General features: G+C 39.2%; 1 protein-coding gene across 7 annotated transcripts in view; it reads right to left on the reverse strand.

Annotated features, from left to right (window-relative positions):
- Positions 1 to 20245, reverse strand: part of Arhgef9 (Cdc42 guanine nucleotide exchange factor 9) — a 241660-nt gene that overhangs the window by 23988 nt on the left and 197427 nt on the right. For all 7 annotated transcript variants that reach the window (XM_004872265.3, XM_004872264.3, XM_021250208.2 and 4 more), the window contains 2 exons: positions 16729 to 16961; positions 7473 to 7602 (listed from right to left, as the gene is read on the reverse strand). In XM_004872265.3, the coding sequence (XP_004872322.1) occupies positions 7473 to 7602; positions 16729 to 16961 (363 nt within the window). The remainder of the gene's footprint in view (positions 1 to 7472; positions 7603 to 16728; positions 16962 to 20245) is intronic.

Here is a 20245-nt window from a genome sequence, read left to right on the forward strand (position 1 = left end):
CAAACAAGTCACTGTAAGGCTAGTCACTTCCTATTCCTGGGTCTCAGTTTTCCCTGTTGTTAAATGAGGACTATGAGAATGATCTTTTAGAGTTTCAGCTCTGATATTCTGACACTAAGATGTCAGCCTTACAGACAAAAGATTCAAGGCAAAATTACAGATAGAGGGCCCTCCATCTCCCCAGAAATAATCAGAGGAAAACAGTCCAGGCAGGGTAGTATGTCATATAAAAGGGCATCTGGAAATACTGTTCTTGAGTATACCATTTTTCTAGTCTAAGGGCTGGGAAGGAAGGGGGGAAGCTCAATAGAATTATATTCCAATAATAGAACTTGAAAGAAGTTCAGAAACAATGTTTCAACTCTAGGCTCAAGGCTTAACCTCAAGATTATCCAAAATCTAGGTAAATAATCCTTCTGGAGGGGCTCACATACTAGCACAGAACCTCTAGAGTTCTAGGGCTGGGATAGAACTGCCCTTAGGGTCAGGGAGTTGTGCAGGGCTTTATTGTTGGAGGGATGGAAAGCTAAGTGGTGCCAATCCACCACCCAACCTGATGCAGGTGAGGAAGATATACCACTTTGAATATGTATGAATTGAAAGAAAGTGATAAAAGGAGGCCAATGCTATAAAAAGATGCCAAGGATATATATATATTTTTTAAAAGTACCACTAGGGGCTGGGGATTTAGCTCAGTGGTTCTGCTGCCTGCCTCGAAAGCACAAGGTCCCAAGTTCGATCCCCGGTACCAAAAAAAAAAGGTACCACTTGCTAAACTGAGGATTATCAGACCAGGAGGACTACTGAGTATTATCTGGCCCCACTGTAGCATCCAAGTAAGTACTTGTCATATGTAACTCCAAGCAAAAATGTCTTGAAAAAAATATACCATTATGCTCACAAAGCTGATTGATTTTGGACAACTTAATTATTCTTATTGTACCTGAATTTCCTTATCCATAATAGGGATAATAACATTACTAACCTTATTCGGCTATGTAAATTATTGAAATTAGCATATATGAAGTGGTTAGGAAAGTACACATTACACTATAAGCGCTATATGTGATATTTATTATCTTGACTATTACTATGTGCCCCAGGTACTATATACATCCTGTTTTCTACTAATACAACAAACTAATAAGAGATACACAATTATTACACTCAAAGATCAGAGAAATTGGAAGTAATTTGTCTAAAGGAGCAGAATCCAAGCCAGACTCCCTCCAAAGCCCACACTCTTAATCACTAAACTGCATTAGAATGATGGCACCTCTCTGAATGAAAAAACCAGTTGTGATGAAAGGTTTCTGAGGTGAGAATCTGAGCTGGGTTCTGGGTTCAGTGCTGCTAGCACCTCACTTTGTGCCCTTGGAAAGTAGCTAAAACTCTCTCAACTTGTTTCCTTATTTAGAATGGGGCTCTCGCTTGTATCCATGGCCACTAGAGAGCACCAAAACAGTTTGTGCATGGGAAAGGACACGCTCATTTTTCAGAGCTCTCACTCTTGCCTGCTCTGGCTTATTTGTACCACATATCTATTTTTCTTGTTCCTCAAAGTGAAATCCCTTTCTACTACCCCTCATGGGCCTTATTTTCTATTCCTCCATGATTTTGCTCACACTGTTCCCTTTCCCAGGAATGTCCCTGTCCCGACTAGATGACCAAGGCAATATCTCAATCTCAATATCCCCAATGCCTACCACAGAGCCTGGCAAAAAGGAGAGACTCAAAACTGCATAGTTGCTCCCATCTACACTGAAAACTAAAGAAATACAGACATAATTTGAGTTTTCATTACTTCCCTAACACTCATTTGCCCTGACTCTACATTCCACTTATATAAATCTGGCCACATTAGTCTCCTTGAATACACACTCCCATACTTTCGGGCTTTTGTGTATTTTTTTCCCTCTGAGTAAAATGCTCCACCTCATTAGAATCACATGATTTGTTCTTTCACTTCTTTTCTCAAAAGTCAGCTCCTCAGGAATTACATCAGTATAGTCTTTTACTCTATTTTTCTTCATAGCCCCTTTTACTACCAGAACATATATATTAATTTTTTACTCTGTTCCTTACTAGAATGTAAATTCAAAAATTGCAGGAACTTTTTCATGTTCACTGAAATACTTCCAGAACCCATAACGAAGTCCAACAGAGTAGGTGCTTCTAATAGTCTAAAATGCTCTACAAAATTTTCATGTGTTTGGAAGGTGATTGGATCATGGGGGTGCTATAGTCATCACTAGATTTATCCAGATGAGTACATTACCTAAATGTGTTATTAGAGGTGAGGCTGGTAGGAGGTTTGTCACTGAAGGTATGATCTGGAAGGGTGTACAGCATTCTTGTCCCCAGATTTTCCCTTCTCTCTGCTTCCTAGATGTCATGGGTTGAGAACCTTTTCCTCTGCCATACCCCTCTGCTATTCTGTTCCTGCCTTGGAACCAGCCAGGCATGGACTAAAACAGTGAACCAAAATAAATCTCTCCTGTTTTAAGTCATGAATGTTGAGTATTTTGTCCCTGAGATGAGAAAATGACTAAGACAATACTCAATAAATGTCTAATTAATACATGCATCAATGGATATTGAATGAATAGTGTCACCAAAAACTACATAGAGCTTTTAATTTTAAAAATTAATTAATTTATTTATTCATTTATTTATTGGTACCAGGGATTGAACTCGGGTCCTTGCACTTGCAGGGAAGGAGGCAGAACCACTGAGCTCAATCCCCAGCCCTTAATTTTTATTTTTAAACCACTGTCTAGCACTTTCTTACCAGGTCAATCATCTGCCTTCTCTGAGGCCATAGCCTCAAAGAAGAGGCTTTACCCCATTATGATTAATTCAAATTCACCACATTCTGTCCTACTTTACTCCATTCTAATTACAGTCTGACTGATGTGGAGCTATGGCTCAAGGAGATCCAGCGAAAGAACAAGGGAAATGTCATATTTTTCATCTAGTTTATCTCCCATGTGCAGAGAAATAACAAATCCATGCAGCCTCACATTTGATCTCCTGGTCCCAGGAGTATGCTTTATCAAGTCACTTTAGTTTTAAAAAAGATGTTTGGCTGCCTCTATCATGTAGGCTTTTTGTGTTTACTCCAAGTTCTTTTGATTCAATCATCTAGTGGAAAACTGGAAAAGGTCCTTGAGTATTACATAACCAAACTAGGAAGGAGAAAATTATAACCATACACAATGAAGATCCTCAATGTGAGCTATAAATTTGGGCTCCTGCCAAACGTCTCCAGGGAAAAAAGGTGAAAAATAGGCTGTCAGTGATATTTTCCTTTCCTTTCTTTTCCTTACCTTTCCTTCCCAGTTGATTTGATGAGTGTGAAAGGTAACAAGGTGATAGCTCAACCAAATCTCAGCATGAGAGAAATTAGAAATGGAAATTTTCCATAAACTGTAGTTTCTGGGAATAGGTTCTTCTCCCTGCTCCTTTCTAATCTCCTATAATGTTTTATTAGTGGGATGAGTGATGCTCTAATTCATTTGTTCATTTTTCAGGAGTTCTGGAGTGTGGGGCAAAGGGAGGGTTATCTCAATAATTCTGGTCCCCATAGGATGGCAGGAGGCAGGGAGGGTAACTGAAGTTGGGCAAAGAGACTAGAAAATTCATGAAGAAAGGCTAGGGAAAAGAGACAGGCCTTGATGTCACATGAGGTTTCCGGCTCTCCAGTTAGATGCTCTGATTTACTGAGTAGGCATCAATTGCTCAATTGTCACCATTCCTCTAATTTATTTATTTATTTTTTTGGTACCAGGGATTGATCTCCGGTCCTTGTGCTTTCAGGGCAGGCGGCAGAACCACTGAGCTAAATCCCCAGCCCTCCTCCAATTTTTTCTTCAAGGGAGATTAAGCTCTAAAGATTTCTCCTATGATCCCAGTTTTTCATCTGATAAACAAAACTGAAATTACTATGTGGATGCTTTTGGCAACCATCTCTTTTGTTCAAACATCTGGGAGGCAAGGAGGTGGCAGAGACAGCAAAGCACTGCTTCTGCTTGATTTGTAAAGCTTGTCTACAGCAACACTCATCAATCTGCTTGTGCTCTCTTTCTCTCTCTTCCTCCACCCTGTCTCCTTTCTTTCTTCCTTCCCTGCCTCCCTCCTTCCCTCCCTTTCCCTCTTCCACTCCACCTCCCCTTCCCTTTTTCTCTCACTGTTCAACTTCTTAGACAAGTAGAATGTACACAGAACCTATACCAGGAAACCAGTTATATAACCAGTTATATAACCATGTGAAACCAGGTTATTTCACATATCTCTTGAGTCAACAAGCCATGGGATATCCATGACCTATGGCTTTCCGTTACAGACTCCTCAGCACTGATCCACCTGAATGGGATTTGGTTCTCTCCCTCTCCGAGATATTCTCACTGTCTTTACTGCAGAAACAAGTCACTAAAATATCACAAAAACCATCAACTGGGTTTCAAGAAGCAGAATGTTGAAAGACTATGTGGTACAGTAGTTAAAGGAATGCTATATATGGAATCAAGAGACTGGATTCAAGTTCCAGCTTATTTGCTGTAGCCTTGGTCAGGAATAGGCCTCTATCTGCTTCTAGTCTCCTACCATCATTACAGGGTATGAGGGTTAAGATTAACTCTCTCTACTTGACTCACTTGAAAGCTGCCTAGAGAATTAGTAAGGCACACTTTTGGGTGTGTCTGGATGTGTCATGGAGGCATGACCTTAAGTACTATATATTGATCCCTCATCCCTTCCTCTCCTGCACCATTCCCCTGCTCTGCTTCCCAGTCACCAGGAACTAAGGATCTTTGCTCTGCCATGCCCTTCCTCCATGACGTTTTTGACTTGGAGTTAGCTGATCATGGACTGAATCCCCGAAACCTCAAGCCATTAAACTTTTCCTCCTTTAAGTTGTTGATGTTGAGTATTATGTCTCAGCAATGGGAAAGCTGACTAATATACAAGATGTATGAGGGTGAGTGAGAATGTGTTTATGACTGTGTATGTGCACACAACCACAGTCAGGGTTACAGGGAGCATCCTCTAAGAGTGCTCGTTATTCTGACAGTCTGGAAGTTTTTAAGAAAAGATATGACATACATGACAGATATTTTAAAAACCCTGACCTCTGAAATGTACCCATACAGTCTTACAAGAGGAAAAATTTCCTAGATGGCAACCCCTCTAGAGCTATCAAGGTCCACAATGACTTCAGAGTCTGAAAAAGGGACCACTGGGGATATTTTTTTGGGGGGGTACCAGAGATCGAACTCGGGACCTTGCGCTTGCGAGGCAGGCAGCGGAACCACTGAGCTAAATCCTGGGCCCTGGGGATTTTTTTCTTACTGATTTATTATAGACAATGTTTGTGTTCTCCCAAAATTCATATATTGAACTGTAATCACCAATGCAAAGTATTTGAAAGTGAGGCCTTTGGGAGGCCTCCAGCACTATAATAAATAAATTTAGGTTGTTTATAAGCCTCCTAATCTATGGTACTGTTGTAGCAGCCTGGATGAACAATGACATCAATTTAGATGAAGAAGAGCTTCTGTAAACAGGAAAGGGTGAGCAGGCTTGGATGAGATTAGGGGATCAATCAATCACACTAATAAAGAAAATGTTAGAATTCCCCTTTGGCCTCCTCTGAGAAATATATAGGAAAAGCCTGTTGAGATGCTGAGTCTTCAAATCATAATTCGGTGCTACGAGCTTGTTTTAATGAAGCTAACTGGGTAAGCCAGGGGATTTCAAAGTATTCTTGTTATCCTATGCCCTCTGCTTCAGGGACTGGAGGCCTGGAGGCCCAGAACATGTGGAAGAATTAGAGGATCTTCTAGGTATTGGTAAGGAGAGAGATGTTCCAGGGAATTAAAAGACAACTGCTAAATTCCTTCTGGCTATCTTCTCTTACACAGAAATCTGCCAAAGAGGAAAAACAGGCCAACTAAGCAACCATAATTTCAAAGTGCCTCAGAGTTGATGGGCTTGTTAGAAATCATTTGGTCCAGTCTTCTAACTCTGACCAGGCAAGTGGATAAAGCAAAGAAGACACAAAGGGGGGAGAATCCATGATTTTCTAGTAAGTCTGGTCCAGTGACAGCTTTCTCTTATGAGCAAGAAGATCTGTTTACATAGATTCATTCATTTTTCTGCATTTCAGAGAATCACTACTGTTCCACTCTTTTATGGGGATACTATCCTTCAAATAGGACCCCAAAATGGAGCATCTGATCAGAACTGTGGTCTTTTTCAGCCTCCTCCTCCTCCTTCTTCTTCCCCTCTTCCCCCAGGGTTTGAGCTTATGGCCTTTGCACTGAGATACATCCCCAGTCTTTTCTTTTTCATTTATTTTGAGACAAAGTCACACTAATTTTCTAACTTATCCAAGCCAAGCTCAAACTTGCAGTCCTCCTATGTCTTAATCACATAAAGTTCACCTGAGTTGAGGCCAATGCAGTGAGGAGTTCACTCTATCTCTACATTGTGATCACAAAGCCTAAGATTGCTGCCTACTTCCTAGCAGCATATCCAGCTTCTTCCATCTTGGTTATAATTAGCCCGTGGACTATCATATTTACATAAGTTGGGCCTGCGAGATAAATATAAAATGCCATTACTCCAGGTTCACGTGATGGGAATCTAAGAAAAAAGGTTTGAGTGACTTCAGCCACACACTTTCTAAGTTCAGAGAAGTCATGAATGTCTGCAGTGGAATAGAGGGATGTCAGGGATTACAGTGGCAACTTGGTTCATGAATTTAATTCTTTCCATGATTCTCTTTGCAAGCTGAATTGGACGAGAACCAAATCAAATTTTCCCATAAGGTCAACATTAAACCCAAGCATTGAGTTTGCTTCAGTTCTCATCCAATTTAGTTTGTGACCAGAATTGTGGAAAAATTTATGAACCAAGTTTATGAACCAGGGTACCACTGTATTTTTAAAAGATTACACTACAATTAGAATGGGGTCTGTGGATTTGCTTGGGATAATAGTCATGACCTATAGTGTTCAGGCTTGGATAGACCTAGTAGATGTGTGGGAATGAGATGATTTCACCAATGGGAAAGTTATATTGGCTATCCTGCATATTAAATACAAGAGAACCAATCCCAGAGTATGTTTCCAAGTATATTAACACATACTACTTCTTACCTGTGTGGATCTTGTCATAAATCCAGTACTTCCAAGAGCTTTGAAAGATAACTGAGTCAACCAAATTGTTTCCTAGCAACACCAAAAGAGATGAATCTTTCCTTTCTTAATGAATTTTTGCCACAAAGATTTCTCAATTATTCCTAGGAAGCTATTAAGTACCCAATATCTGTCTTTAGCAGGAAGTTTTGTCTCAAGTCTAATTTAAATCTTTCTTCAAATCTAATTCTTCTTTGACTATGCTTGGTTAACACAAAAAGCTTTCACCAAGCTGCTTGGACTTCCCAACACCCCTGTTCATAAGCATCCTACCTCCCAGTCTAGAACAGAGGCCTGCCACTGGGCAATCTTGTCAATATTCTCCAAACGTCGCTTGCGTTCGTTGATCTGTTGAGTCACATTTCTCATGACAGCCAAAGCAGCTGCCACATATCTGTAGTCACTGTGAAGACATAAGAGTGCAAGGTGGATGAACCAATATGCCAAGGAACTACTATGTTGGATTCTAATCCTAATATCCACTTCCTCTTCCTACTTAGTAAGAGTACTGGTTTCAGGGCGGGGGATCTAGCTCAGTGGTTTCACCACCTGCCTCGTAAGTGCAAGGACCCGAGTTTGATCCCTGGTATGAAAAAAAAAAAAAAAGAGTACTGGTTTCAGATGGGAACACATGCCACCTAGAGTAGAAGACTACATTTCCTATCTTTTATTTCAGCAGGGATGAGTATGTAACTAAATTCTGTCCACTGATATATAAATATAAACAGATACTGGGGGAGGGGCTTCTGAGAAATCTCTTTTAAAGAAGAAAGCACACATTTCTTTAGTCCTTACTCAATTTTGATGCTTGAAATGTGCATAGATAGCTGAAGATAGTAGCCATCTTGGACCAAAGAGACAAGGTCCATACTCTAGGGGTAGGATAGCCTTAGTCTTTAATGACCATGGAACCACCATACCTAAACCATAGGCCTTCTATGTGCAGACTTTTCCCCATGGGAAATATACTCCTTTCTTTTTTACACCATTATGTATTATCACCTATTTGATAAAACTGAGCAAGGACCAAGAAGGGGACTTCACACAAGAAACAACCCAGACAATTTGACCATCTCTTCTACATCTATTTCTAGGGAGAGCTTTCCCAAAGTCACTGTGGAATAAAAATACCACTTTTGCTTCTGAACAATATCAAGATGGGATGCAGCATTAGTGGTTATTAACATAGAATCTGAAGCCAGAATCCATGAGTTCAAACCCCAGTTTTGTAACTGACTAATGTGAGATAAACTTTGGGAAGTTTTACTCATTCCCCATCTTGACTCAGTTTTATTTATATGCAATGAAGTACTACTCTGCCATAAAGAAGGGTAAATTTGAGTAATTTTTAGGAAAAAGGATGTATTTTAAGACCATAATATTGAGTCAAATAAATCAGACATGTCAGCTTAATTATTACGTGGTTTCTCTTATATAAGAGATCCAAAATACAAATAAATTAAAGAGCAAAATAAAAGATAGATAATTGGAAACAGGGAGATTGCAAAATGAAAAGGGACTAAGAGATGGAGGAAGGGGGGTTGGTGGGGAGAGGAAGGAGTTGAAAAAAGGAGTATGATGTGTTATGTACATGTACCAACTTTTCCTACAATGAATGTAATCATTATGTACTGCAGAAATAAAAATTTAAAATCACTTTAAAATTTTTTCACATTTGTAAAGTGGGGAGAATTACGGTAGTCTTTATTGAGTTTAATAAGCTGAATATAATCATTTATGGGTTTTTTGTTTGTTTTTGGTATCAGGGATCATTGAACTTGGGACCTTCCGCTTGGGAGGCAGGCCATGGCACCACTGAGCTAAATCCCCATCTCTATAATCATTTATGTAAACTGTTTTTCTCTTGGCCCATCATAAGTGTTATAAGTATTATTACTACAAATCAAACATCTCTGTATCAGAGACATCACATGGGATGCCTTCTCAAACCTAGCCCCAGAAGTACAACTTTCCATCTAGCTTCTTGGTACACCATATAACCATGTGCTAAGGGTTACACCCTGCTCAGTTTTGTCTGCTTGTCTGATCTTATCTCCATCTCAGAGCCTCCAGTGCAAGGCAGATTGAAAGTGATATCTCTACCATTGAATGGAGTTACAATAAACTGAGAAGGCAAGAAGGCATTTTACAGTTTAGTATTGATATTTTTCCTTAGAGAAGGTGAAAATGTCTTGAGGTCATTAACCTGTTCACTCTCCCAGCACCAACTAGAAAAACAAAGGAAGGAAAAGAAGATGCACAGCTACTGCCTTTTCCCCCCTGAATATATTGGAGATTGGCATGGTGGACCAAACATGGGCACAAGGAAGAGGTTTCGAACGGCCACAGCACATATTATATAGCATCTTTTCTCATTTGGCTTCCATGATTTCAATCTGTGCCCTGCATACTTGCCAGTACCATGAATTTTATCATCTCCAGTGTCAGGCCACACTTCCTAACCAGTTTATTCTGTCTCAACAAAGCTATTAGAAAAGACTTTTTTTTTTTTTCTTTTTTGGGACAAGGTCTGCCTATGTAGCCTAGGCTGGTCTCGAACTCATGGTGATCCTCCTGCCTCAGTTCCTGCTGGAATTACAGGCATGCACTACTATGCCTGGTAAAAAAGTCTTCATTATGAGCCTTATCAGTTTTTCTTTTGGATCTTACTAGCGTATACTGAGCTTATGACTAATATTTCCTAAGTCTTTTGAAAGCATGCTGTCTATAAGCTATATCTCCCTTGGCCTATCTCTGAGGTATTGATTTTTTAGTCCAACTGCAAAATTTTACATTTGTTTCTTTAACATTTCATCCTTTTTATAGTTACTTGTCCTACTCGGTGGGTGATCTTTTAGGCTCTATAACATTGTCAAAGTTTCTCCCTGGCAAGGTTTTATAAGTCTACCATTTATACACAGGGCAGGGCAATGACAGCACGGTTAGTTGCTATGAAGCTGCTGATGTAAATTAGTACTCCTACGCTTTGGGGCAAGTTTCTTGTTCCCTGGGCCTTTCCTTTATCTAATTTGAAGATATCAGTGCTTTAAGCCACTTTCTGAAGTAAAGCATAGAGACACACTGTCCAATATAGTAACCAGTAATCATATTTAATTAAAATTAAATAGGATTAAAAATTTAGACTCTCAATTGCACATTTCTCAGTTATCAACAGCTACATGTGGTCAGTGACTACTATACTGACAGCACAATATTTATATCACTGCAGAAAGTTCTATCGGACAGTGTTTAGATGAGAATGTTCATTACTGATGCCAAGTACCAGCTGACTCCAAGTCAATGTTCTGCCTGACCACAATTACTAGCCAGCCATGATGCCACTGTCTTGTACTATCTATATTTGTATTTTTTCAAGATAAATTACAAAGGTTTACTGCACCAAATGCCATAGAAAATGGATCAAAATAATACATGAACAAGTTTTAAGAAAAATTTCCCATATATTGACATTAGTATCTATTCAACTGATCAAAAATAGAAAGTCCTTATCAATTTCTCTTAATAAAGCTTTAATAGTAACATAATTTTCTGTTTTTAGCCACCACTGAAAATTAGGCATATTGTAATCTCAATTCCCAAATAGATGGCTCACCAAAGTTTGACATTTAAAAATTAATATTTAGAGAGGGCTGTTTGATTTAGGCAAAAATTATATTAAAATATCCTCTTTCCCCAAGCACAGGAAAAAAAAAACAAACATTAACAAAGAGAAGCTCAAAATGTGTCCAATTTAATGGCTAAAGTATGCATGAACAAAATACTCACCACACTGTATCACTAGTGGAAAACCCAGACATTTAAAAGAATTTGGGTGTCACTTTATATTCTTTATGTACAACCAACTTTAGTGAAGAACCTTGAAAGCTACAGACCATACTTTTATAAAATCTGAGGACCTAATTATAAGAGCCCAAACGACAGTTTAGTATCATTTAGTAAGTGGGGAATTTCCTCCTTCCAAAAAAGTTAATTCTGAAAAATATGGTTAAGTTTAAAAAGTTGCAGTGTGTAAACAGCAGTTACATGGGATGTGAAAAGATTATAGTTACTTTCATTAAAAAAAACAGCACATTTCAGAAAAATGGATTGAATCCTGTACAAAAAGCTATTTAACACTGATAGAAATAAAATACTTTGGAATTATGCACAAGTATGGAAGCTACATTTAAAATTTTCATTGTCATGTTTAAAATGTGCACAATTACCTTTACATTCATATCACTTACCAATTTGTTAAAAATAAAACTGCAACATGTTAGGAGAGGTCCATCACAGTAACACTGACATCCTTCTGCTCTGTCATGCCTTGCTAGCTTGCTCAGAAAAGCAAGACACTACGAAAGTTACACTCAACAGGTAAGACTCACAAGTTGAAGAAACCCTAAAGGTAAAATCTGTCAACTGAGGTAAATTTCTTTTTTTATTTTATTTTTACTTTTTCCCACTATGGGAATGGAGGAGGGTAGAGTCCCTTTCTGGCCCAGTGGCTGGGGCAGATGGAGCCTAGGTGTGTGGAGGTGCTAGTGGAAGCATCTCGACACAAGTCTACCAGGAGTTTTCTCTCTCACTTTTGGGAAGAGGTTGAATTTAAAACAAAGAAAACGTGAATTGCGGGTGTTTAGAGAAGGGCTACAGGGGCAGCAACATTCTTGGTCTGTTTTGTAGGTAACAGACATGAGGATCAGGCTCTTGACTGGAATCCTGCCACCAAGGCAAACCCCACATGTGACCTCAAGCAGCTCCCTACAGGCTTCTTCCCAAGAGGAGTCTGGAACATGGTAAGATTAGGGGCCAGTTTTCTCTGGTTTGGGGGGCTGGGCTAAATATTTTGTGCATGGAATTGAGAATCAGCCATTTAAAGCTTAGTTTCCCCGAGATGGGGCTAATTTCCACATGATCCTGGGTACACACCAGAACAGAACTGACTTTGTATTGTGTCATTTTCTCTGAAGCCCTGGGAAGAGAATGAGGTAAAGCGCCCACAGGTGTAAACAAGGAGAAGAGAGCTTGAGATAGGGGAATGCTCTAAGAGGTGGGAACCTGAGGGAAAGGCTGTGACTTCAGCTTTGAAGGCTTATTTACACAGAAGGGAAAGCAAATGCCTGGCCAGTGGAGCCCCAGGGAGGGTGCGTCCTCTTCCTGAAGCTTAACAGCAAAGATTAAAAACAACGGAAAACTTCAATTTTGTGAAAAACATCAAATAAAAGTTAAAAATCTTACAAGCTTTTGAGGCACCCACTGACCTTTTCATAGTGGGCAGAGAGGGAGCTAACAGCTCTGACCTGGTCCTTAGCAGTGCTGTGCCACCTGTCTCACCAGGGCAGCTGGCAGACTCTCTCGCACAAACAACTGACTTGTATTTGTAAAAGAACAGAGACAAACTTATGTCACTCGATGGTTAGGATCACAGTTTTATCAAAAGTCAAGTCTGAAGTCTTCCCAATGCCTGGGGAAAGCTCCCTCCTGTTCTCAGGATGAAGGACACATGAAATGCTACAGTAGTTGGCTTTACTAGATCAGTTCCTGCCTTTTCATACTCAGAGTCTTTTACTCTACTCTAGATGTGAGGACATAGTCTATTTCATGGTCAGCAAACTAAGTTTCTTTTACAGTAACAGAAAATTAAGGTTTTTTTTTTTAAATGAACTAGAATAATTATTCTTCACTTTGGTAAGTTTTATACGATGGCCAAGTGAATTTCTAGAAAGATATTTTGAAAAGGTCATAGGAATAAGAAGGTGCAGAGGTGATAATTTAAAAATTCAGATCAGATATGAATTGTTCCAAAATATTTAAAGTAACTGCACTCATTACTCACCGGAACGGCTGCAGATTTTCCTTCTTACCCAGCCAGCTGTGCCTCTTAAAGAGAAGTGGTCATTTGCAGCACTATTACAGGAAGACAGGGGCTGGCTGAGAGAACTCCCCACACACACTCCGGAGCACACAGCAACCCCTCTGGTAAGCAGCCTCTCCAGCAAAGGCTGCCACGCTCCCACACAGGGCAGGTGTCTGACCCACTCCACTGCTACATCATCCTCTGCCGGGCATTGGATGCTATATGGGTTCTTGGGTCTATTGCACCAGCAGTCCATCTCTGACCTCCCTTTTGCTGCATCTGAATCAAGCTGAGAAGAAAGGGAACATAGGGCCCCTGAGTACCCCTCTCTTCTCAACAGGAGCTGCTGCAGCCACAGAGCTGATGACAGTTGATGTGGCTTTTCCACCTTTCCTCTGTGGATCTGGCCCCAGGCCTTGTTGCCTGTCTCTCTAGAACAGCACACTCTGTTAGCTCCAGTGTGCAGTGCTCACACTCAAATCTGAAGACGTCTGTTCCTGGAATGTCTCACTGTGTCAACCCTGCCCCTTGCCCCTCATCCCCGCCCTGCAGCTCGAAGCAGCCAGTGCCCGCTGCTCAGCGCTCAGTGTAGTGCTATGTTCCCTCCACCAGCATATATTTGTATTTTTATCTGGCTGCCTGTCTTATGATGGTTAGTGGAGGAATGTTTCTGATTCTAACCTGTCCTACTAGCTTTCAAGCTAGTGGATATAAAAAGAGGCGAATACTTGTTGTACAGAGCCGCTGGGTTCTGGGCCCCAACTCTGATTGAGGAGAATATTGGAACCAAGAGTTTCAGGATCCAGACATGTCAGCTAACCCTATTTGTATAAAATCTTTATCAGTTTAAAGAAGGTAGGGTAGAGGAATTATGTCACTCTTCTATAAACAAAAGGAATACTATTTTCCATTAATCACATTCCATCTAATCCTCTTCCTCAGAGGTCATTCTGACTACCTTCATTTCAGACCTATCTATCTGAACAGGTATCTGACTAAGCCTCCAAGCTGGCATTAGCCTCTAATTGCTGTCAAATCCAAGAAACTATTAATATGTATGGCAGGAGTTGTCATCTTAACATAGCTTCCTGTGACCTCTAAAAATGATTTGGCCAAGTCCTAGGGATAGTACTGGGCCCAGGAGATCATTGCAAAGGAGGATAGAGGTGGATACAGCCTGCCACTGGCTTAGTTACAATTCTCTGTACTCTGGAGCCCGGGAGATGAGAGGAGAGAAATCAAGTACTCAAGAGGTCTTTGAGGCAGTCAAAAATTAAAAGAGCACAGAAATGGCAAAGGCTAGGCAGCTATCTTGTCTACTTCTATCAAACCCAACAAAGCCTTGAGGTTGTTTTGATGTAAACAGATGTTTAAAAATGGTCTTTCTGTGACTCATAAGATCAATTATGCAATATATAGTTTACTTAGTGAATATTATCTGTCAAGTATGACTGTTAGACCCTCCTCTTGGTTTCCATGGAATACAAGTAGGTCAGTAAGAAACTGTGATATAAAAAAAATTGAGAATTACTCTATCCAGGTTTTAAAACTACTGGCCTAAAGACAGTTCCACTGACATTCCAGTATGATAGTCACTATTTGTAGTCACTAAGCACCACTCAGTACAATTATGGATGTCATTTAGATGCACCAGAACTCAAAGAATGGCAGGTATAATCACTCACAAACTTCTCTGGGCACAAAAATTACTTACAGAACTATTTTAAAAGCTATATTATCAGATTATTGCTTATGTTTGATGACCCTGCCATTTACTCTGTCATTTTTCCCTTCTGGGCCTAAATGTTTTCAGCTAGAGGATAAGGAAATTGACTAAAAAATAGCTTTTCTATTCTAGGTAGCATACATATTTTCTATTTTTAATTTTCAAATAACTTAATTTTAGTGAGGGTTCTTCAATGTTCTTCTAGCCTTCATATAAAAAAACACATCACAAAGTCATTGATTCAACCCCTAGTATCACAAATACAAACAAAAACAACATATATCCATAGAAAATGTGTAACACAGTTCTGGCAATGAGCTATACTAAGTCTGTTCAAGTGGGGTTTAGTAGACTTCTAATTTTACATCTACTAAGTACACACACTGATTCCTGCCTAATAAACTGCCTCAGAGGAGAGGGAAACAGAGATATCCTTTGCAAAGTTCTGTTACACCTGCCTCCCTCATAGCCAGCAAATCTATCACTGACCTTGTTAATTATACAAAAAAGTTCACTGGTAACACATTTGGGTTAAAATATGAAATTTGCCACCAAAGCACATGACTCATAATTTATGAAAGCAGCAACATCAACTCCAAAATGAATCAAGATATTGGCCTAGAAGCTTGAAATACACCAAAACATCTGGCCCATAACCATTACCTTAGCACTTGAATTTGGAAATCAGCCCCAAGTAAACCTGCCAACAGAGCCAAATAAAAGCAGGAAGCAGGGCTAATAAGAGAGAGGACGAAAGCTGAAAGAAACTGAGCAAAGGCCTTCTTTTTTCTTGAGTGCTTAATCCAAGGAAGAGAGCTAAAAGCTGAGCCAACAAATCTGAGGTCAGGGATTTAACATCAGTTAAAAGCAGCCTAGACACAGGCTAGGGCTCTAAGTCATTATGTGAAAGAGTGGAGATGGTTTGCTGTTAGCCATCCCCATTATTCCGGATTACTTTCAGCATGTACCTTACTGGTAGGAGGTGAGGAGTATCTTTTCCATTCACAAAGAGATAATCTTGGGCCTTGTTGGATTGATCTTAGTGAAACTACTTAAAAACTATGAAAAAACTTCCAGGGAAGTCTCAGGTTTATTTTTCCCCAGGCATACTCTGGATCTATGGAAAATGTGGAATTGGGATGGGACAGAGAGGGTGGAAAAGTTAAAGGAAACCAGGGAGACTTCTTGGAGGAGTCTAGGGTCAGTACAAACCGAGCAGGCTATTACCAAAGCATTTGAATCTTACAAAAGTGGAATATACAGTTAAACACCTATTATATTAGGGTTGAGTCATGAGACTAAGTTCAGGACTAAGGAACGAGTTATGTACAGAGTCTGCCAAAACAATGCATATATGCTTCAGCAGTTTGCTGTACTAATAAATGTCTGGAAGATAATGGACATCACTTTGAGCACCTCTTGTAATTGTAGAGGCCAAAGATAACTTGTATTAATCTCATGATGCCTCAATAAATTTAGTATTAAAATATTTATACAAGGTTTTCTTTTCCTGATATATATATATATTTTTGGTGAACTCTGTATATAAGCTCCACTCTTTGAAGGTAGTTGTGAATAAGTTGCATAAGTTGAACAAGTTGTACAATAATGATGATGCATAGAGATTTTGTGTATATACTGATTATAACTTTACATGCAACTCTCAAAAGCATTCCTTCACTTTATACATGGCAGTCTTGTGAAGTAAACAAGAATACATCATTCTATTTTGCAGAGAAGCTGAAAGAAGATCAGAAATGGCAAGAAGAAATACATTCTTTTCTTTTTCTTTTTCTTTTTTCTGTACTGGAGATAGAACTCAGGACCTTGTGCTTGCCAGGCAGGCTCAGCACCACTGAGCTACATCCCTGGTTAAAGAAATACATTTTTAATAAGAACCAACATGTAAAAGAAACTCACTCTTGCCTCCCTTCATCCCTTACCTGTGGTCTTGGGCTGTATACTTGAGGAGCTCAGCCAACTGTAAGGGATATTTGCAGATCTTCTGCACTGGAGTCAGAAGGAAACCATCAATGGCAATGTCAATCATCTGCTGCAAGAGACGACAGGCCTCAAAGAAGTGCTGGTAGCGGCTGTCCTTCATCAGCTTGGAAAGCTCCATGCAGGCGTCCAGGTGGTTGTTACAATACTCAGAGTATATCCAGAATCCATCTTGCTGTGGAAAGAGAAAAAAAATGAAAAAGAAAGGCTACTAAAGGCCCCCAAAGAAGTACTGAATAATAGAAAAACAGGGCCAAGGATTAGCTCAGTGGCACTGTGCCTGCCTGGCAAATGCAAGGTCCCAAATTCAACCCCCAGTACCAAGGGAAAAAATGGATAGAACCCATTCTTGGGCAGCAATACCAAAATAATCCCAATTATTCTAAAACTGATTCATTCAATAATAAAGATTTCAAAAGAAATTATTTGGCAATTGGACAAACTAATTGAAAAGTTCATTTAGAAAAAAATAAGTAAGTAGGAACATTAAAGAAATTCTGAAACAGAAAGGTAATGAGATAATAGTGACAATAGTAACAATAGTAAAGCAGAGTTTGGCAAATAAAACACTGGTACTGGGGCACAAAGAGATAGATCAGAGATTTTACTTCCAGCAATAACAGATTAGATTGTTTTAGTATACCATGCCATTAACAGCTAGAAAATCTGAAAAAATAAAATATGTCTGAAGAAATCATCATCCAGAGCTTTAAGTTAGAGGTATTCAAGATATGTGCAACAGATATATACAGAGGAAACAAAATATAAGTGTGTGTGTATGTATGTATGTGAGTATATATGTGTATGGGGAAAGAGAATAGAGTTGAGAGGAGGGAGAGGACACTCAAATGATAAAATAAAAATGATGAAATGTTAACAGGTGAATCTGGGTAAATGCTATATATTTGTTTTGATCATATTTTTAACTTTTCTGTTAATTTAAAAGTATTTCAAAGTAGTTTTATTTAAATCTTAAAATTTTTTCTTATATATTGTTTAATATTCAACCAAAATAACCTAATGCATGAGAACATAAAGCATCAACAAAACACAAGAGAAAAAACAGGCAATAAGAATGGATAGACATAAAAAAAATGGATAGACAAAAATATTAAGATGAGTTGTTACTCATAGACTTCAGAAAACAAGAAAATAAAACCTAAAAAGAATAATACACCATAATTATGAAGAATTTATCCTATCTACTTCACTACATTCATTGATTAAAGGAGAAAAACCATATGATCATTTCAATAAACAAAAAAGGACTTGAAAAAACACATTTATAATAAAATCTATGCACAAACTAGGAATAGAAAAAAAAAAACTACCCCAATGTAACAAAGTGTATCCATGAAAATATAAAGCTAGTTTCTTTCTGAATAGAGAAATATTGAATGCTTGATCATAAAATTAGGAAGAAGACAAAGATATCTGCTTTCATCACGTCTGGTTAACACTGTACTGCAACATCCAGTTAAATAAGAAAAGAAAACAAAACAGATCACATGTAGATTGAAAAGAATAAAATTGTCTTTATTCAGAGATGATATGACTGTATAGGTATAAATCATAAGAAATCTATAAAAATTAGTGAATTCAGTAATATGTCAGGTTACAAGGTTAACATACAAAAGGCCACTTATTTCTATATAATACCAAATTATGCAAGGTTGAAATTTTTAAAAATACTATTTATAATAGTAGCAAAAAGCATTAAATGATTAGAAATCTATTTTTGGGTAGAAGACATTAACAAGATGGCACAGTAAGAGATGCCAGCCTTCCTTTTGCTCACAAAAAGCAAAAATTTGACAGTTATCCATGAACCAAAATAACCTGGAAGTATTTAGGAGTTCACCTAAGAATCCATGACAATATAATGGAAGAAAAAACCTGAGAACAATCACAAAAAAAAGAAAAATAAGAGTGTTCCTGTATCATCCCATCTGGCAGGTTTTCCAGCACAAAGGAACTCCCTGGCTCACAAATCCCCTTGTGGGGAAAAGAAGAACAGGGTAAACAACCAGTGATATTAGGGATTAAAGAAGTCGGATGGGCTCTTTTTTGGTCACTTTCTCAAAGCTAAGACACAATATCCAACACCCACAACTTAAAGGAGGTGAGGTCTGTTTTGCCTCATGTTCTTTAGAGGTTTCAGTTAATGGGTGGTATGCTCAAACACAGAAAATGGCATGGTAGAATGGACTGCTGAAGAGGAAAGGTGCTCTCATCATGGCCAGGAAGCAGAGAAAGAAAGAAAAACCCAAACAAGGAGATATACCCTTCCAGGTCACATCTCCAATACGTAGCTTTTTCCAGTCAGACCACAGCTCCTAACAAGTCAGCCATATCTCCTCTATGATTAAATCACCTTCCAAAATCCTTGTCTATAAGTACACGAGGCCTTTGGGAAGACATTCTCAATCTAAACCATAACAGGCAAGACAGTGAGAGTCACCATGTCTCACAGTGACCTACTTGTCATAAGAATTCAACACATGTCTGCTGAGGGGCTTAACAGCCCTGATGGCCACTGGGTATCACTCAAAGCTTTCACCAGAGAGAACTTCTCAGTGTTCAAGGTCACAGATCACAGTGGCTTGTTCTTCAGAGAATCCCAGTAGCTTTGAGGTCCCCCCGAAGCCTCATGTGGTCATAGGTGGGTTTTTCAGGGGTGACTGAATCTAGAGCTTGTGATGCTGGGATTAAGGGAATGTGATTATTAAACCAGTACACTCATTGGTTTGGCATCACCCTAATCCCAGTGGTCTGGATAAGATAAAAGGGGCAGAAATACACTCTTAAGTTTCCCTTGTTGCTTTTGATATCTTCTGGCCACCATGAACTGTTTCTCCTCTTCAAGGCCTACCTGTCATGCCACTCTGCCTTGGAGCCAGCCAATTATGGACTAAAGCCTCTACAAACTGTGAGCTAAATAAACCTTCCCATTTTATCTTTGGATGTTGGGTATTTTGTCTCAGTAATGAGAAAAGTAACACACCTTTTCGTATAACAGTGGCAGACTAGTCACTAGACCAGTCCCACTGCACTCTCTTCCAGTCTGATAAAATTGACAGTGCCTGGAAGTAAGGCAAAGGCAAAAAACCTCTGGCTGTTATACCCATAGGAGCACAGTTGAAATCTAGCGGAATTTTGCCTAAAGGGGGAATAAGCATCAGCTTCAGTGGTGTGTCTGGCTCACCTGTTCCTGGCAGGTAAGAAGTCATTTGTGAGAAACCAGCTCAAACCAGTTGACATATCAAACCAGTCAAAACCACAGAGAACTAGAGCTGAGCTCCCTACAAGTGCTGCAAGCCAAGGTCTCTCCATTTGTGAACTAAGAGGTAGGAGCATACTGATGAAATTCTAACTAAAGTACAAATAACATTAAGAGGTTCTTTCCTTTAGTTGTTTTCTCCTTTTTATCTGCCATTGCTTTTTGAAAGAGCTATAGGG

This window comes from Heterocephalus glaber, unplaced genomic scaffold (genome assembly GCF_053883595.1).
Source record: "Heterocephalus glaber isolate CG9 unplaced genomic scaffold, H.glaber_assembly_v1.0 deba00000936, whole genome shotgun sequence".
In the NCBI taxonomy this organism is placed as follows: Eukaryota; Metazoa; Chordata; class Mammalia; order Rodentia; family Bathyergidae; genus Heterocephalus; species Heterocephalus glaber.